Genomic DNA, 18108 nt, shown 5'->3' with positions numbered 1-18108 from the left:
TTTTATAGATATTTTTCTGATCTGTGGCATTGTGTTGCATTAAAATAGTAGGATTTCTAATATTGCATGCATGCCTTGCATTATTTTAATGTTTATTAAATCTTTTTCTTTCAGTCTGATCTTGTGGATCAGAGTGTATTTAATTTTATCCCAGAGGGGGAACATTCAGAAATTTATAAAATACTGTCTTCTCATCTGCTGGAAAGTGATTCGTTGACACCAGAATACTTAAAATGTAAGTAGTTGCATTAAAAACAATCTGCGCTGTATCAGTTCCTTTTCCAATGTTATTAAAGCAGAAGTGTATGGGTGAGGCCTGCAGAATGAAATATACAGCTTGAATGGAAGCACTTTTTGTGAAGGTGTTTTTTTTTTTTTCCTTGAAGAGTAAAATTTTCAGTATTGCATTACATTTCACTCTCTATATTAGAAATGTTCATCTTGTTCACATAGTTTCTATTCCAACAATTCTAGCAGTTTACAAGAATGAAAACAGGTCAGCGGGTGTTGGAAGTGTATAAAGTTATGTTTAGGGCAGCTACTGCTTTAAGATAGTTCTATTTTTCATGGGTTCTCTGTTTCATTGGCATTCAGTCCTTCATGAAAAAATTCTAAAGAAGTTCTCCTTTTCTTTAGGTTAGTTAGTATCACGCTGGTTGAAAGCAGGGTGTGTAGCCGTTTGTAATCACCACATTTACAGTATCTCAGTATAAGTATGCAACTTAATTATTCCTGCTTTCCATTTCATGTTGCCTGTGTGCTTCATCAACCATGCAGTGTTTTAATTTGTTTGTTCTTTTTTCAGCAAAAAATCAGCTAGAATTCTGTTGCCATATGCTGCGAGGAACAATAGACCCAAAAGAGCAACCTACATATGAATATGTAAAATTTATAGGAAATTTCAAGTGTTTGAATAATGGTGAGTAATTTCCACCACATTGGAGTGGAATGCTTAGGAAGCTTTATAACTGAGCAGGCTTGGGGTGATTCTGCTAAACTTAAGGAAGAGCTAAAATTGTTCTTTGTTCTTTTAAAAGAAGAGTCTGAAACAGTTACATCACTTTTACGTTGTTTAAATGAAAATGAAGTAAAACTGCCTACTAGGTATTACATGCATCTTGTAAAGCATTTTTAAATTGAGTGTAAGAAAAAAATTACCTCAGTGCTTTAAAATAAGAGCCCAAATTAATTTAAGTATAATCTGTATTTAAGCAGATGACTAAGTAACTTGAGGATTGCTGATACTGAGTATTCACAATTCTCATTATTGTTGCAGTGAGCTGGGAAGTAAAATGTTTGTTTTTCCCCCGTTTCAAGTCTGTACTTTTTAATGACAGGAGTTACCACTCAGATGAGCGGATGGGCCTTTACAGAATTTGACTTTTCTGCACTGATTGACTTCTCTCTTCCACCAAAGTTATTTTTACTGATTTCCACTTTTGTATTGCAGTATTTCAAGTTATTTTGGCCAGCCCGTGCTGAGTAGCTACTTGATAGGCGTGTTTATTTGGTTAGTCAGACAAATGGATTGTGTGGTATGGTCAGTAGTCTTCAGGAAGATCACCCCCCAAAAAATTATCAAAAGCACTGTCTTACCTATGTTTTTTTTTTTTTTTTTTTTTTTTTTAATGTGATATCAGTATTTTTCCCATAGGGAGGTAGGGAGAAGTTGAGTGTTAGTGCCAAAAGCGGGTATCTAATACTATAGGAGAGACAAGAAAAAGCAGGTCTGTAAAGGCCAAATATGATAGTCTCAGAAAGAGGAGTTGGGAAACTGCAGACTTGTCAGTTGCAGTTCAGTATCAGGAAATATTCCAGAGCAAATAATTGAATATATAGGAGCTTCAGGAAGCTAACAAAGAGTAGAATAGCAGCCATTGTGGATCTTTCTGGTACAAATAACATTCACATCAATTCATTTTACTCTACCAGAGTAATACACTGTGTGAAAAAGAGGACAAATCATGTACTTTAATTCAGCTTTTGACAATTATCCTACCACATTCTCATGAACATGTAAAGGAAGCACATATTAATTGAAATTGCTAGAAAGTAGCTGTAGGAACTGGTTGGAAAAATTATCCCTGTTCACCATGAAAATGGAATCTTAAGGAATGTCTTCTGGATTTCATCAGTATTTTCATTAATGTCATGAGTAAATGAATGTAATTTGCAGTCATGCAGTGATGCAAGAACCTGCAAGAATGCTAAAAACATTCTAATGCCCCAAATATAGAAAATAATTTGGTTTTGGTGAAAAAACAGACACATTCAGTAAGAACAAATGCAAGACACTGCATTCAGGAGCTATTCAACTAGCTATACAAACAGGAAAGAAAGGTTACAGTCAGGTAAATAGCAGTCCTTTAGAAAAAGGAGTTACTGTGGAAGGTGAACCGAACATGGCCAAAGTACTGTGACCAAACACCGAATTGTTGTGAAAATGCAAAAGCCTTTCCAAGAAGCAGTCTAAGACACATAAAATAATCCCTCTGTACTTTTTAGCACCCTTATCTCTTTATCTGGGTTACTGTGTCCAATTTTGGACGCTATATATCAGGAATAACTGAAGCAGTTGGAAAATGTTCAGAGCAAAAGCAATCAGAAATGTGAAAATCTAACCTATGAGGTAAGATAAACTCTGAAGAAGAAAGGAGAAGGGATAAGATAAAAATATAGGAGGAGATGCTGAGAAAGCTGGGACCGTTTAGCTTGGAGTAGAGACTGAGAGGGGATCTCACCAATGTATATAAATATCTGAAGGGAGGGTGTCAAAGGGATGGGCCTGGCCTCTTTTCAGTGATGCCTGGACAAGAGGCAACAGGCACAAACTGAAGCACAGGAGGTTCCGGCTGGATATGACAAAACACTTCTTTACTGTGAGGGTCACAGAGCTCTGGAACACATTGCCCAGAGGGGTTGTGGAGTCTCCTTCTCTGGAGATATTCAAAACCCACCTGGATGCCATCCTGCACAACATGCTCGAGGTGACCCATCTTGGCAGAGGGGTCTAGGTGATCTGCAGAGGTCCCTTCCAACCTCAGCTATTCTGTGATCCTGTGAAAGAAAAGAGAAATTGCCTCTTCTCTTTCTGATGGAAAGAGGAAGGAGCTATAAGCTTAAATTGCATGAAGAAATTTGAGTAGAATTTCTAGTCTAGAGCTGAACTAGAACCTCTTCGGCTTGGAAGTGCCTGAGAAAGTTTTGGGGTCACCATCTTTGGAGCTTGTTAAAGATATACTAAATGGATGTCTGCTGAAAAAGATGAAGCTAATCTGTTTTGAAGTCTAGTCTATTGTCCTTTTGTGACTCCTTCCATCTCCATGATCCAATAAGTGAAATTTTTTTGTTCTCAGCTTGATTTCCAGATTCTTTCACACACATAATTGTGTCTTTAATTGTTCTGTTACTCATTTCTGTCTTCAGCTTGTGTCATTTGAAGGTGGTGAAAGCCTAGAAAAGAAATACTTAGCTCAGAGTTCAAAAGGAAAAGTTAGCAAAAGCTGATACAAAAGAAACCTTAAAGGTATTTTGAAAGACGATGTATTCTAGTAATTTTTAGTAGTTACAAAAAAGAATTGCAATTGTTATTAGTTTCTAAAAACTGCTTGTCACAGATAATATGTAAACTGTAATTTTAGTTGAGAAAGTTACTTGATGGTTGTGTTCCCATTGCTATTATTCCTGTGCATATCTGTGTATATATTACATGTAGCACTTTTCATAATGTATATATTCTAAAGAAATGGCATTAGATAAATACTTGTGGTTTTGTCTTGTGTTATTAATGCCGTTCTCCTTGATGCTTATACTATAATCTACGTTGGCCTCTTGTCCTCTGTCTTCCCTCAGTTCCCAACTCGGCACACAACGGTTTTGAAGGAACTATTCAGCGATCACACCGGCCTTCATATGAAGACAAAGTTTGCTTTGTAGCCACAGTTAGATTAGCTACACCTCAATTTATCAAGGTATGCACAATTGAAATCACTTTTATATCATTTTAAAATGTACTCTGAACAGGAAAACTTCAGAGAAAATGCATACAACACTTCAAATATTAATGAAAAGTATAAGGAATTTCATTATGTGAAACTGAAAATATCTGTTTCTTACTTCACATACAGATAGGTTAAATGTTATGCAAAGCATCAAATGAAGTTGCTATGGTGAGTGCCATTTCTAAATAGTCATAAAAATAATATGCAAAAAATAAATTTGCAAGTCCATAAGAATATAATTTAGCTAGTTCAGTTGAAACAGTGAAAGATAACACTGAGGTTCCTCTTTCACTGAAAAAGTTAATGATTTGAGTTGATGTTGCTGATGGTCTTGCTCTGGTTGGACATAGAAGCAAATCTTGTAGGGCTTAATTAAAGCTTGTATCATTTGTCAGTAACTGAGAGTTAGCTTTGAGGTAATAGACCTCTTCCATTTTGTTTCAGCACTGTTTGTTATACAGTAACTTGTTTTTTTAAAGAGAACATTTCACATAACTGCTAATGCACAACGAAGATGTCTTTACAAGTCTAGAATTGATGTGGATGAAGTGTAAGACTTTACTAAGAATAAGCCTGTTCCTCGCCAAAATCTGTCGAAATAAATAGGATTTAGTACAGGATAGTCTGTGATTGCAATTTGAATTACATATTTATACAAATATATATTAACGAAGGTATAGGATAGTCTACTATCCCATGTTTGTTGTTATAATTCAGTTCTAAAGAAATGCCATGAAATATATGTGGCACATGGTTAACCTGCTGTCTGTTATGCAGAACTCTTTGAATATTTAAATATTCCACATGTAAATTGAATGCACTGCTATCTTAAGCTGAAGATTGTTAGTAGTAGCCTCAGAAGACATGGTCTGTACCTTGCACTTTGACTTCATGCTTCATGAAGACTTGCAAGAAAAGATGGCAGTATTTGCAAATATCTTGATTTTTTGAAGTCTCACAGTTTAGAATTTACTATAGTAAAACTTTTGTATCTCCTGTTTCTGGAGGAGGATCTTTCAGGTCTCTCTCAGTCTATTGAGGGCCACTGAATTGCATATTATACTCAGGGCAAAGTTTCATTCCTGTTTATCTGAACTTAGTGCCTAAGGAAGCTTTAACGTTACAGAGGTTTTAAGATCCTCTCAAAACTTTCAACTAGTGCTGTTCATCTGAGAAATCTTCTTGTGAATCCTCTGGACCAAAATTAGCGTGAAGATTTTTAATCTGACAATGTTTGTACATACTCTGTTGATACCTTCAGGTGTTATTGAGGGTAGCATTGACTACACTTCAGCAAATAATGTTATGTCAGGAATTTTACCATCCCAGTAGATTTACTAACAGACGTGTGACTGAGACACCAGCAGTGAGATGTGTATTTTAGTACTGCATTGTCATATTTAAGGTAGAGCCTGACTGCCCACTCATGTGCCACCTTTTCTCTTTAATTCAGATGGTTTACAGTTACACATCTATTTATTTATTTATTTTGACCTAAGATGTCATTTGTCAAGGATATACAGTGCTTTCTCAGAAAGCCATAATATGCATGAAAATTGAAGTAATCTCTGAAAGTTCACTTTCAGGTGTATTTTCTACATAGGACTCCACCACTGACATTTTTTGTAATAACTTGTGACATAATTTTTGCAGAGAGATTATTTCTCTTGGTACCTTCTCAATGGTGGGATTTGCCTCTACACGTTCTTTAAACGCTTTATCTTGCAATTTGGCTGGAAAATGATTAAATTCTATCAAGAAAGTAGGATTAATCTCACCAAAAGGATTCTACCAGAAAACTTTTTGGTGCAAATGAAAGTCCTTTCTTTTCTAGATGCCCTGTTGACAACTTCAACAAGATGTCTTGTTCAACAAGACAGCTTCTGCCTGGGGTATTTACAGTGGGATATATGTAAATCATGAGTGTAAAATCATTGGGTAATCTGCTGCTGACTCCTCTGTAACAGTAGTCTTTTTACTATGCTTTTATTGCCTGCACTTAAGTTATTTTTTCTTTTGTTTTGACTTGTGCCAAAGTAATCAGATTAAAAGAAAAAAAACAATCAAAAGTATATGTCGTGGATATATGCTTGCTTTGTCATTTGTTTTACTTTGCTATTAGTGGTGGTACTTTATTAAATCCTGTAGCCTTAGCAAGGTAGGTGAGTTCGGGGTTATAAAGGTAGTGTCAGTTTTGAAGGTTAGGCCTTGCTAACTGTACTCATGTCAAGAGTCACAACGTTGTGCACAGAGTGATTTTGTTCATAACCTTCATCGTGCAACTCACTTTCTAGTCACTGTCTTTAGATTTTACACCGACAAAGGCGAGGAAAAGACGTTACCTAGTTATGTTCATCTTTTTTTTCATAGAAAGAAAACTTTAAAAGATCTATTTTAAAACTGCAAAATACCCACTCCGTATTTTCATAGTGTCATAGAATATCCTGAGTTGGAAGGGACCCATAAGGATCATCGAGTCCAACTCCCACCTCCCTCAGACCCTGTGTCTGAGAGCATTGTCCAACTTGAAATAATGAAAAGGAGGGTGGTCCCTTCGTTGGAACAACTGCCGGTCTTCTGTTGTTCAGAACTATTTCAGTTACAGATGTTTACAGAGCAGCAGTGTGCTCGTCTGTCCATATTTAACCAGGGCAGCAACAGCTTCTGTGTTGTATGCAGTCCTTAGGAAGCTGGTGTGGTACCTGGTCATTACTGGACTCTGCTGTTTTCCTGCCAGTGGGAATACCATTGCAAGCAAGTGTAACAAACGTGCAGGCATCCAAAAAAGAAGGATGTACAGATCTCTAATTTTATTGCAATACTTTGAGGAGTGGGTGTATCTGTACGTATGCAGGTAGCCCATCGTGTGTCTTCTTGGAAGGCAGCACAAGATGAGTTGGCCAGGGGACTGACTGGCAGGGGGCACGGGGCTCTGTTATTCTCTCAGCGTGAGGCACAGCAATTGGTGGGGCATCTTTACCTCTTGGGTAGGGGATGGCAGAAATTGGCTGTCAGACACTGGTTGCTTGGATGTCTGAGTGGAGGACATTTGAAAAGATGTACAGAACACCTTGAAGATTTGTTGAAATAGTGGAAATACAGTGGTTCTCTTTTTGTTCATGAGTTTAAACATAAGAATAATGTGTTGTTATAGTACATGTCTGCACCTGCAAGTCAAAGGGATTTAGGGTACTCTATCCTATTCGTAAAGTCAAAGTGAGGTGTGCATCTTCCTCATGTTGCTTTTTACCCATTATAAGCATGTACTGTAGTCAGTGTGTCTGGTGGGAGTGTTTCACCTCTTCTTTTCCTTTTTACGAGTTAAAAGTGTAACTGCAGGAACTGTTGATTTCTGCTTGTGCTGCTGTGCTTGTAGATACTGAGTGTGAGTTTAATGTCTGGTCATTCCTTTTAAATCAACTGAGTGTCAGCCTGGCATAGCTGAGTTTAGATTCCACCTCAGTACCATGCATCTAAACAAGCAAAAACAATGAAGCTGAATACAAATAATATTATATCTATTGTAGAGGTATCTACTAAATTTAGGTAAGCCTGAATTTCAAAAGAACTTATAAATTAGATTAGAGCAGTTTTGAGAGAGATTTTTGTGTTGTTTTTTTTTTTTACTTCTTAGGAAATGTGCACTGTTGAAGAACCGAATGAAGAGTTCACATCTAGACATAGCTTAGAATGGAAGTTCCTATTCTTGGATCACAGGTGCAATTCCTTCTCTGTATAGCAGCAATAGTAGCTCAATCACAGTGATGGTTATAATATTTAGAGCTCACTAATCAGCATTAACTACTCATAGCTTTATGTTGGGTTTAATTTTTAATTTTTTTCAGAACATGTACTGTAATCAAGAAAACATATATGATTTTTTTTTCTTGTGAAAATAAAATGACATTAATTCTTTATTAATTAGGGCACCTCCAATAATAGGTTATCTTCCATTTGAAGTTTTGGGAACATCAGGCTATGATTATTATCATGTGGATGATCTAGATAATCTGGCAAAATGTCACGAGCATTGTGAGTATGACCAAGTTGCTAACATGAACAAATCTGCTTTATAGATGTTCACTTTAAAGTTTGTTAAATGGTTGGAGTGAAATTTTGTGATGTATTTTGTTAAAGTTTTGTTACTCCTATTCATTTGACATTGTACTGCTGATCTTGATCTTTTTTTTTTCTTTTGATACAGAATTACAAAATAGATGTAACTTTTTCTTATAATTTAGATTTTTGATTGTGGTGGATTGGATTGCACAGCATTATGACTAATATGTCTCCAATTCTTGTAAGAGCATTTAAAAGGCTCTGTAATATTTAATAAATAAATAAAAATATCTAAACATGTAAAAGAATAAGCTTTTGGTTTAGCTATCATATACTTATATTGTTTTTTCTTTTCTTCTGATTTTCTTTAATATTTTTTGCATGTAAATATTTCACAATACATAAAAACCCTGCAAAAATAGAAGTTTGAATTTTGCAGTTCTCAGATAAATACAGTGTAGATTCCTTCTGGTAGAAAACTGCAGTTTTAAACCTGTTCTTAGTCACTAGCATAGTATCAGATTGGACATGGGTTTGGGATGCATGGACTTGGGAAATAGAATTTGTTATGTAATTGCAATATTTACAGACTGGAAAGACAGTAAATTTATTTTTCACTTTTATAGTAATGCAATATGGGAAAGGGAAATCGTGTTATTATAGATTCCTTACAAAGGGACAACAGTGGATTTGGCTTCAAACACATTACTATATCACGTATCACCAGTGGAATTCCAGGCCAGAGTTTATTGTCTGTACGCACACTGTTGTAAGGTAAGTTTTCCTCCTAAATCTATATTAGGGAAATTCTAATGGTATGGGAGCTGTACTGCGAGTGTTTTTGGAGGTAGAAAGTACAAGTAATAAATAATAAAGCATCACTGCAAAGCTTCCTGAGATACTTTGTAAGCAATATACATCTGAAGAATTTGTTTATTGAGATGTGTTTTTAAAATCATCCAGGGATATAGCAGTTATACTTGGTTTGTTCTTCTAGTTATGCAGAAGTTAGAGCAGAAAGACGGCGAGAACTTGGTATTGAAGAGTCTCTTCCAGAGATAAAAACAGATAAAGTGAGTGTCTTCAATCATCTTGTTTTACCTCCTCTTTCTGTCTTTACGTAATGATACATAAGCAAATACACACTAGCTGGAAGTGTTTGTCCTGTTTAAGTAATTACTTTCATCTCTAAATAGAATGACTATTTAAAATGATCAAAGAAATCTAGGAAGGATGTTTAACTGTAATTCTACTGCTCCTCTTCTTGGGAGTTCATATGCATGTAATTATAACATGATATATAACAAGATCCGATTTCTGCAGTTAGATTCATACATAAATATTCTTCCTTACTGGAAGCACCCTCATTCTGAAAAAACAAGGTCAACACAAAAAGATGACTTAAAGGAATTCACAAGAGGCCTAGGAGCTGTTCCATGATGTGACTCTCTCCCATTTCTTAGACGTATGCAAAATTCATTTTGAATGTCCTTGAAAGCACAGTGAGTCTTAGATGAACGAGCTTGTGCAGATACTCCGTGGTGTTTTCCCTTGGCAGTTCAGCAAGTTTCATCTGACAGTGCTCCTTCTAGTGGAATTAACTTATCCTTCCTCAAGAGGATAAGCAGTTCACTTGTAACACAAGTGCTCAGACCGAACTGAGTTGCTACAGAAGGAGGTTAGCTGAGCAGTCAGTTTGTGCCATGCCTGCATGCATTTTGGTTACTAGGCTTATATGGTTGTTTTTGGTTTTTTTTGGGGGGGTTTCTTTTCTAAGGATAAAGGTTGCGAATGGAAACTGAGCTTACAGATATCAAACAGGACATTACTTCTGCAGTTAACTGCGTTAAGGGGGTTGATTAACCACAGCATGGTCTTACATATTTGCTAACAGAAATGTACATTGTGTGCTGCATCAGATAAAGTAGTTGTTTCTGTGTGTCTCTTCAGAGTCAGGACTCTGGATCTGACAATCACATAAACACAGTGAGTCTCAAAGAAGCACTGGAAAGGTTTGATACCAGCCCCACACCATCTGCTTCCTCCAGAAGTTCAAGAAAATCTTCACATACTGCAGTATCAGATCATTCATGTAAGCACCAACTGTTGAAAATATGAAAAAAAGCCTCCTAAGTGAAGACTTTCTCCGCTTTACTTAAATTCATATCTAACAGTTAATCATCATTTTATTAAAAGTTTGCAGATGAGAATGTCGTTTATGATGGTTCAGATCTCTGTTGGCCACTCAGGTTTTCAGAGGTTGTATAATGATTTCTACTTCTAAAAGTACAAGAGCAGACCTTTCAATACCTTAGTTCACTCCATCAGGTCACATTATTGTTGGATATTCAGGGAAAAACAAAAGTCCAAGCCTTAAGCTTTATATTTATTCAGGAAGAGCCTCCTGTAATTTGATTATTGCATTTGCAGAATTGAGATTACTATTAACACATCTCTTTCTGTTGTAACTCTGAACATTGTCAGCAACACCAACTAAAATGACAGTGGACACTAGCACTCCTCCAAGGCAAAGCTTATCTGCTCATGAAAAGTCTACACAAAGAAGATCATCTCTGAGTAGTCAGGTAACTCTTCAAAGAAAAATTTTTGTACTTAAATCAGTGCAATTTACCTTTAAAAGGTATTATTGAATCCATGTAATCTTCATTTTATTTCCTCTGAAAACACATCATTGAAAATGTAACATTTTCACTTGGGATATTTGACAATCATCAATATGGACCTTCAGTATACTATATTGTAAGAGAATACAGTAATTAAGAGTGTAAGTATTTATGGTTTTGGCTTTAGGGTTTGCAAGATTGTATGTGAATCTATGCTTTCAGTCATACACAACTTCTTTATATGATTCTGCATTTTTAATATATGTATGTAAATACCTGTGTGTATATATAAATATATATATATGCAATTGCTAAAATATTACTGTGTTTTCCTACAGAGCATTCATATAGATTTATGTCTCTTTGAATATCAGTGAATACTTCCACAGAGTTTCTGAAATTTTGGTAACATGAGAAAACGTTTTGCTTCACATGCTTGGTGCTCATATTCCAGTTGAACTAATTTTTTATTTATTTCAAAAATAGAATGCATATTAAAATATGCATTGTGTAATTTATTGTAAGAATAAATCAAAATTGTCAACTTCCAAACTTGTTGAAAAGTTTTTGCCCTTACTATAAATAAGACTTTGAAGACAGCTGTGATTGTAATTTTTGTTCTTCCTGTTTTATACCTACTGCTTCTTATATATTTTTAGCAGGGGAACAGTTATATATAGTTTATGTATATTATCAATTGTTCTTGTATGTTCTTAATTAATATTTAGGGTTAGATATTTCAGGAAATGTACATGTTTCATCAGATGTTGATATGATGCTGTTTTGGAATTGAGAGTTTATGTAAAGAAATATGTCAAGTGTGAAGTTCATTCTCTTCCAGTTACGGAACAATTTTTTAAATCCTAGTCTTTAAGCTCCCAGTCTCTTGGACAACCAGTAACACAACCAACAATGTCTCAGCCTGCAACTTTACAGCTCCAGTCCAGCGTGTCCCAGGTATGGATTAAGTTGGTTTGTTATTTTCAAACAGTCTTGGTCTGACTATAAGGTTAACTTCTCTTTCAAAAAATCAGTTCTTTGATGCCAAAGTTACCTTTAATGTTATTCTCTCGAAGTGAGGAAATTTCCTGATTTGGCATTTTTTCTGTATATTTTTCTTCCCATTATTTGTGTGGAAGTAGTTTTTGGCCATTAAGAACATAGATGTAAACACAATTTAAGAGAAAATATTTTGGGTATGAATTTAAGAATCCATCTAGGATCATGATAACTTTCTACACATATGCTTGTAACACAAGTTAACTTACTCTTTGAAACACTTTTATGAAATAAGAACAGCTGTTATCAGGTCTGACCGAAGATCTGTCTGTGTTCTGTAGATACTGTATAGACATAGAGAGCCTATATTGACTTAACGGCCAGTAGCAGATACTTAGGGAAGAATAGAAGTGGCAGACAGTTTCTTTGTGGGCTTAGTTTTCAACAGTTGGTTTCTGAGAGTATACCCCAGTTACCTGTGTATGTATTAGCTCTGAGTGATTTTTTTTGGTAAACTGGTACAATTACCATTTTTAACCTGTGAAAGCTTTTAGCATTCACAGTACCATTTATTGCTAAAGCTTTTACAGTGTCTTAGTGATTTGGGTGCCAGACTATTTCTTTTGCTATGGTTCTTTTTTTTTTTTTTTAGTTCACTAATTCTGATGCATCAATTAAATGTGAGTTCTGTAACATTTTTGTACTGATGGATTTGTCCTTAGATGATGATTACTAGCAGTTTAAAAAGCAGTTCTTGATTTCTTTGCTGCTGTGAAGAAGTCCATTTACTGCTCGTGAATTAAATGTTGCTTTTGCTCATCTTATAATTTATACGTGGCAATACAGCCTGTGTTTCAGTTTTCAGCTCAATTAGGAGCTATGCAGCATCTAAAGGACCAGCTAGAGCAAAGAACACGCATGATAGAGGCAAATATTCATCGGCAGCAGGAAGAGTTGCGTAAGATTCAAGAACAGCTTCAAATTGTCCACGGTCAAGGACTCCAGGTGAGTTAGTGTAACTCTTGCACATTTGATCTGTAGAGAATTTAAGTATCAAAAGTGAGATTTGGGCACTTAATTTCACAATATGATCTTTGCTGCCCTCTGTCAGCTACCATCTATCTTTACCTTCTGTGCCTAAAATTAATAGCATCTAAAGCTACTGTTCCTGAGGTGCCTACCATTCTGCTCCAGAACGTATCTGGATGTGCCCCAGTGTATCCTTTCAGTGTTGAGCAGCTCAAGCCAAGCTTGTGTATGAATCTAAATGTAAGAGGATGTAGTGGTTTTCACTTCTTACATAGTTTTGCAGCCATTAGAATATTCATTCAAAACGTGCAGGATGAGCGTTTATTTTCCCTTTTAGCTCAAGGGTGTAAAATTCCTACCTCTTGAATGAATTCCTGCCTCTTCAGATCTCTTAGGAGATTGGCTAACTATCAGGCTGTGATCCTCCTACACACCCTTCTGGTGAAGTGGTTCTACTTTGCATGATATACTGAAGTAGTTAGTCAGCCACAAAGACAGAAAGTCTAGAGGATGCGTTCCCCAGTCTAGTAGCTGAGAGCGAGTAAGAAAGACCCAACTACCTAATTTCTGTATTTTAGCCAATATGTGTATTTTAAATTTTGTAGTTCTCTTTCCGGCAGCTATCTGTGCAAGAAAAGAATGACCCTATTGAATTTTTCTAGTTAAAAACAAAAGCAAAAAAAAAACTAACAAAAAAATGTACCATAAGGAAAGAATCTAAATATTTTCAGTGTGGACTTTGAAAAAATAGTAGAAAAATGTACTTCCTGGAAGTATTGAGTACGTTGCTTAAGTTCTTTTGAGTAGTAGGAGTTTCTGGCATGAACTGTTTCCAGTGTTTTACTGTGTCTCATGCAAGCCTGCCAGCAGTCGACTGACTTACAGATGCTTGAAAGAAGAGGTTGACACTGTGGAGGGACTTTATTCAGGACTATTGAAACTAGGGGACGGAATCCAAGTGCTGCAGATTGCACGTTATTACCGTGTCTCATTGTAGTCTTGGGCCTACCGTTTTGTCAAGACTCAAAATATTTTTGTGCTGCATTCAGTATATTAAAATGGAGTGATGTTGGAAAATACACTATAGCCAATATCGTTTCTTGATTGCCAACAAATACTGCATTCATAGTGCTATGCTTGTATCTATTGATTGTGAGATTTTCTTCGTTCGAATTAGTTTCACTTTTGGAGATCCTACAAATAGAAACATGATCTCAAGTAAATTTTATCTTTAGACAGTTATAGACTACATTGTAAGTTGGTCTCTAAATAGTACTTTTTCTTTAAGAACAAATATGAAACCTCAATGTTCAGGGCTCTAAAATTCAGGATTCTGATTCTTAGCTGTTAAGATAGAGTCTCTGAATACTGACCCTACACAGGAGTTAACTCTTTGCTCTTTGTGGTTGCAATGCTGTTCCAACGTCTCTAATAATTAAGATGAAACTTCATCTTATATTGATTCAAAAGTAATTAAATACGTTTTTTGTTTAAGATCTTGAACAATTAACAGATTTTTCTTAAAAGCTAATTTTTGGATTTTTTTTTAAGATGTTTTTGCAGCAGTCAACTTCTGGACTCAACTTCGGTTCTGTGCAGCTTACTTCTGGAAATTCTTCAAATGTTCAGCAACTTGCACCAATAAACATGCAAGGTCAAGTTGTTCAGACTAATCAGAATCAAAGTGGGATGAACACGGGCCATACAAGTACACCGCACATGATACAGCAACAGCCTTTGCAGAGTACCGCGTCACAGGTAAAACTCTCATTAGTGATTTTGCTGGATAGAGTTCAAAACCATAGCTGAAACACAATAGTAGCTTCCCTGACTCCTCCCCCTCCCAGTTTTTTTGCAAGTGTCCTTTGAATCAAGTTAATTTCTGTGTTCAGAGTTTTACAACTGAAATGTGCTTCTGTTCTTGCTAATGCAATTTCAAACCTTGATTTTATTTTAAAACTTACAAATGTAAATAATTAGTAACTAGTAGCTTTTTAGAAAGACCAATGTCAAGAAAATAGTCAGCTAGCGTTTTTTGAATTTCTGTGAATTTTCTGTTGATAGAACATACAGCATGAGAACACTTGTATTAGGTGAGCTTGAAACCCAGTGTCCAGACACTGATCTCTACAGTAAACACCTAGAAAAACATAATAACAGGAAATGCATATATTGGTGCTACTGCAGTTGACTTTTCTACACCTCGGCAATTTCAGTCAGATGTCATAGGTGATACCTTTGCAAGTTAATAGCCTTTGCTGGATTTTTCTTCTATGAGTTTTTCCAGTTTCTTTTGATTTCATGTAAACTTTTGAAATCCACAGTATCTTGGAGTGAATTCTGCAGCTTTAGTTCCTGTGAAGTATGATGATACTTGGTTTTTGAACCTTTCATCCAGCTCCTGTACTGGGAAATACATTGAGTTGTTATTCACTTTTCATCTCTGTTATGCATAATGTCAAAGTGCTCTGTCATATGGATCTCCATAGGTACACTAGTGGTGGACAATTTATCACCTTAGCGTTAAGCTAATTCCAAATTTGAAGTATGAAATTGATTGAGGAGATGTGCACATTTTAGTGTGGCACAGAAATGCTAAAGGGATGGAAGACAGCCTCTTGAATAAACAGTATGAAAGTAGCTGAAATAATAAGGAAACATATACTGTGGAGAAGAGATTAAGGGATTTTCAGATGCCCTAAAGCCCCGCATCCACGCCCTCAATTGATAGAAATACCTGTCTACTTTAAATTAAGAATTCGTATGTAATAGAAAAGCACTGGCAGTTGTAAAACTTGGGCAATTACAATGAGGAGGAGAGTTGTAGTACCTGGCTATTCAAGTGACTAATTCATAAAATGTTCTTCCTTTTCAGCATAATCAACAAAATGTACTTAGTGGACACAATCAACAGTCTTCTCTTGCCAGTCAGTCACAAAGCACAGTGTCGGCACCTTTGTATAACACTATGGTGATTTCTCAGCCAACAGCAGGAAACGTGGTCCAGGTTCCTTCTAGCTTGCCACAGAACAATAACCAGAGTGCTGCTGCAGTAACTACTTTTGCGCAGGATAGACAAATCAGGTAAGTCTTCGAGACCATATTCAGGTGATTTGCTATAATGATATGCTTACACAGCTACATCATAAATAGAGAAGTAGCATAAAAATCATATGATTTCTTACTGTAACTATGTATTTAGATACAGCTGTTTAAGTAAACTTTGCCCAAGATACCATTTTTGCAGACTTATAACTAATGGTGTTAAAAAATGGTATCAACCTGACAAAATCTGCATTTGTCAAGAGCACCTGATACTTGATATATTTTTCCTAAGGGACTCCAAATGTCTTTTTCCATTAACAGATTTTCTCAAGGTCAGCAACTCGTAACAAAACTTGTCACGGCCCCAGTAGCATGTGGAGCGGTAATGGTACCGAGTACTATGTTTATGGGACAGGTGGTGACAGCTTATCCCACTTTTGCTGCCCAACAGCAGCAGCCACAGACTTTGTCTGTAACACAGCAACAGCAGCAGCAACAACAGCAGCAGCAAAGTCAGCAAGACCAGCAGCAGCAGGTCACCACAGTTCAGCAACCAGCTCAGCCACAGCTGACCCAGCACCCACAGCAGCTCCTACAGGTAATGCCACATTCTCTACAAACTTTTCAGTCCTGACACTGTCAGCATTGTTAGCTTTTCTTAGGGGTACTTGTCTGAAACCAGAGTTCTTAAAATAGTAACCTCCAAACAAGCCTGATGCACAAGATAAGTTTATTCTGTAGACATTCTCTAAAACCCTGTTAAAGAGAAGTAGTCTTTCCTGTAATTTCACTCTGTGCTGGCTCCTATTTTTTATCTTCTTCCCTCTGAATTGCTGCTCTTGATTGAGAACTGGAGAAAGAGACAGATGTTTCCTTTCAAAACTGCTTGCATTTTCTTTGCATTCTCATATCAATGTAAGAAAGTGTGAGAGGTGGTCTTGAACAGAACAGGTTGCTCTGGAAAGCAGCATGTAGCCCAAAGCAAGACATGGGGCATGAACAGGGTACAGGGGAGGCTGAGCAGCAAGTAACTTCATTACGGAGAGTAGAGAAAAACCTTAAGTGGAGCAGGAGGAGAGATTGGATTAAAAGAAAAGGAAAGTAACACTCAAGGTGTTCAGAGAGAGAGAGAAAATGTACCTCCCCTCTCCCCCAAATAAATCAGAAGGTAAGAAGGTAGAAAGAATGAATAGGAAAATCTGCTGCTATTTTAAGATTCTAATTAACCACTGGCATGTAGCACACCCAGAAGGTAATGTAGGTGAAGGAGACACAGTGGTAGCTAGAACACAAGAGAGGAAGTGCCTCCAAGAAAGTGTGGGTTCGGCCTCCGATGGTTCCTTTTCCAAAGAAAGGTAAAGTCCATACAATTATCCAACTATCACTCTGCAGTTTGTGCACATTCTTAACATTCTTTAACTACTATGGAAATATTTTCTTCTTTTTTTTTGTTGTTTTTTACTCTTAAAGAGCGTACATAATTAAAAATCCTTATTTTGCAATCAGTATTTCTTCTTTCTTGCTACGTGCAGTCTCCCCTTTGCACTAAAAGAGGGGTCCTGTGTGTAGGTGGAATATATACAGCGGAGTAAGTAACAAGAAGCTTCATCTATGTTTACGTGCACAACGAATAGTTAAGGTTCTGTTTAGGACTAAATAAAATTTCCTTTGACTAGGTCATTGGCAGAAACTACTGACTAGCTAAAAACATTTTTCATAGGAACATACAATTTCACGCATCAGGCAAAGGCTTTTCAGCTGCAAGTTGACATTTCTAATCAAAAAGAGAATCATAGAATCATTAAGGTTGGAAAAGACCTTCAAGAGAGATGAAGAATGCCTGGTGATTTGAAATTCAGCACTCATTTATGTAGTGGGAGTCTGAGGCTTATGAACTGAATCAAACCAGAGCAGATTTGAATGTGTTCTCTTGACAACTCAGATAAGTACTTCAACAGTAATACAATTTAGCAGGTAGGTAGTGTCTATCTCTGTTTTTAAATTAAGACATTTGTACAGTTTTGACTTCATTCTGATGAAAAGCAGAAGATTTAGGGAAGATGAAGATATCCAAAGGTCCGTTTCTGTCCTGGATTTTTTTTCTAGGCAAAAGTTTGGGATTTTTAATACCAACTACTGAAATGCTAGGATTCAAAGTAACCAAATGCATTTTGTCTTAAAAAAGGGAGAAAAGGATCGTTTTTTTTTTTTTCTGCCTCTGTTCACTGAGGCTTCTTACAGTCTGATTCTGCAGGTGCAGCAGTTGATGTGGTTGCAGAACATGTTTCTGGGTTGAGATGTCCAAGTACATTAGCTGCTTTTCTTCAGTACCATCATCTTTTGGTTCTAAG

The 18108-nt window shown here is 36.3% G+C and overlaps 1 protein-coding gene across 15 annotated transcripts in view; it reads left to right on the top strand.

Moving 5' to 3' along the window:
• Positions 1–18108, top strand: part of CLOCK (clock circadian regulator) — a 69109-nt gene that overhangs the window by 39501 nt on the left and 11500 nt on the right. For 14 of the 15 annotated variants that reach the window (XM_066995884.1, XM_048049939.2, XM_048049941.2 and 11 more), the window contains 14 exons: positions 115–235; positions 806–919; positions 3853–3971; positions 7636–7718; positions 7927–8033; positions 8687–8834; positions 9058–9133; positions 10011–10152; positions 10545–10645; positions 11552–11641; positions 12530–12688; positions 14264–14470; positions 15588–15796; positions 16079–16355. In XM_066995884.1, coding sequence (XP_066851985.1) covers positions 115–235; positions 806–919; positions 3853–3971; positions 7636–7718; positions 7927–8033; positions 8687–8834; positions 9058–9133; positions 10011–10152; positions 10545–10645; positions 11552–11641; positions 12530–12688; positions 14264–14470; positions 15588–15796; positions 16079–16355 — 1953 coding nt within the window. The remainder of the gene's footprint in view (positions 1–114; positions 236–805; positions 920–3852; positions 3972–7635; positions 7719–7926; positions 8034–8686; positions 8835–9057; positions 9134–10010; positions 10153–10544; positions 10646–11551; positions 11642–12529; positions 12689–14263; positions 14471–15587; positions 15797–16078; positions 16356–18108) is intronic. The other variant, XM_048049946.2, reaches the window with a different exon arrangement.

The sequence above is a fragment of the Anser cygnoides genome, chromosome 4 (genome assembly GCF_040182565.1).
Source record: "Anser cygnoides isolate HZ-2024a breed goose chromosome 4, Taihu_goose_T2T_genome, whole genome shotgun sequence".
Classification (NCBI taxonomy): domain Eukaryota; kingdom Metazoa; phylum Chordata; class Aves; order Anseriformes; family Anatidae; genus Anser; species Anser cygnoides.
Note: the sequence above shows the minus strand (reverse complement) of the source record. Positions and strands in the feature narration are given on the sequence as shown.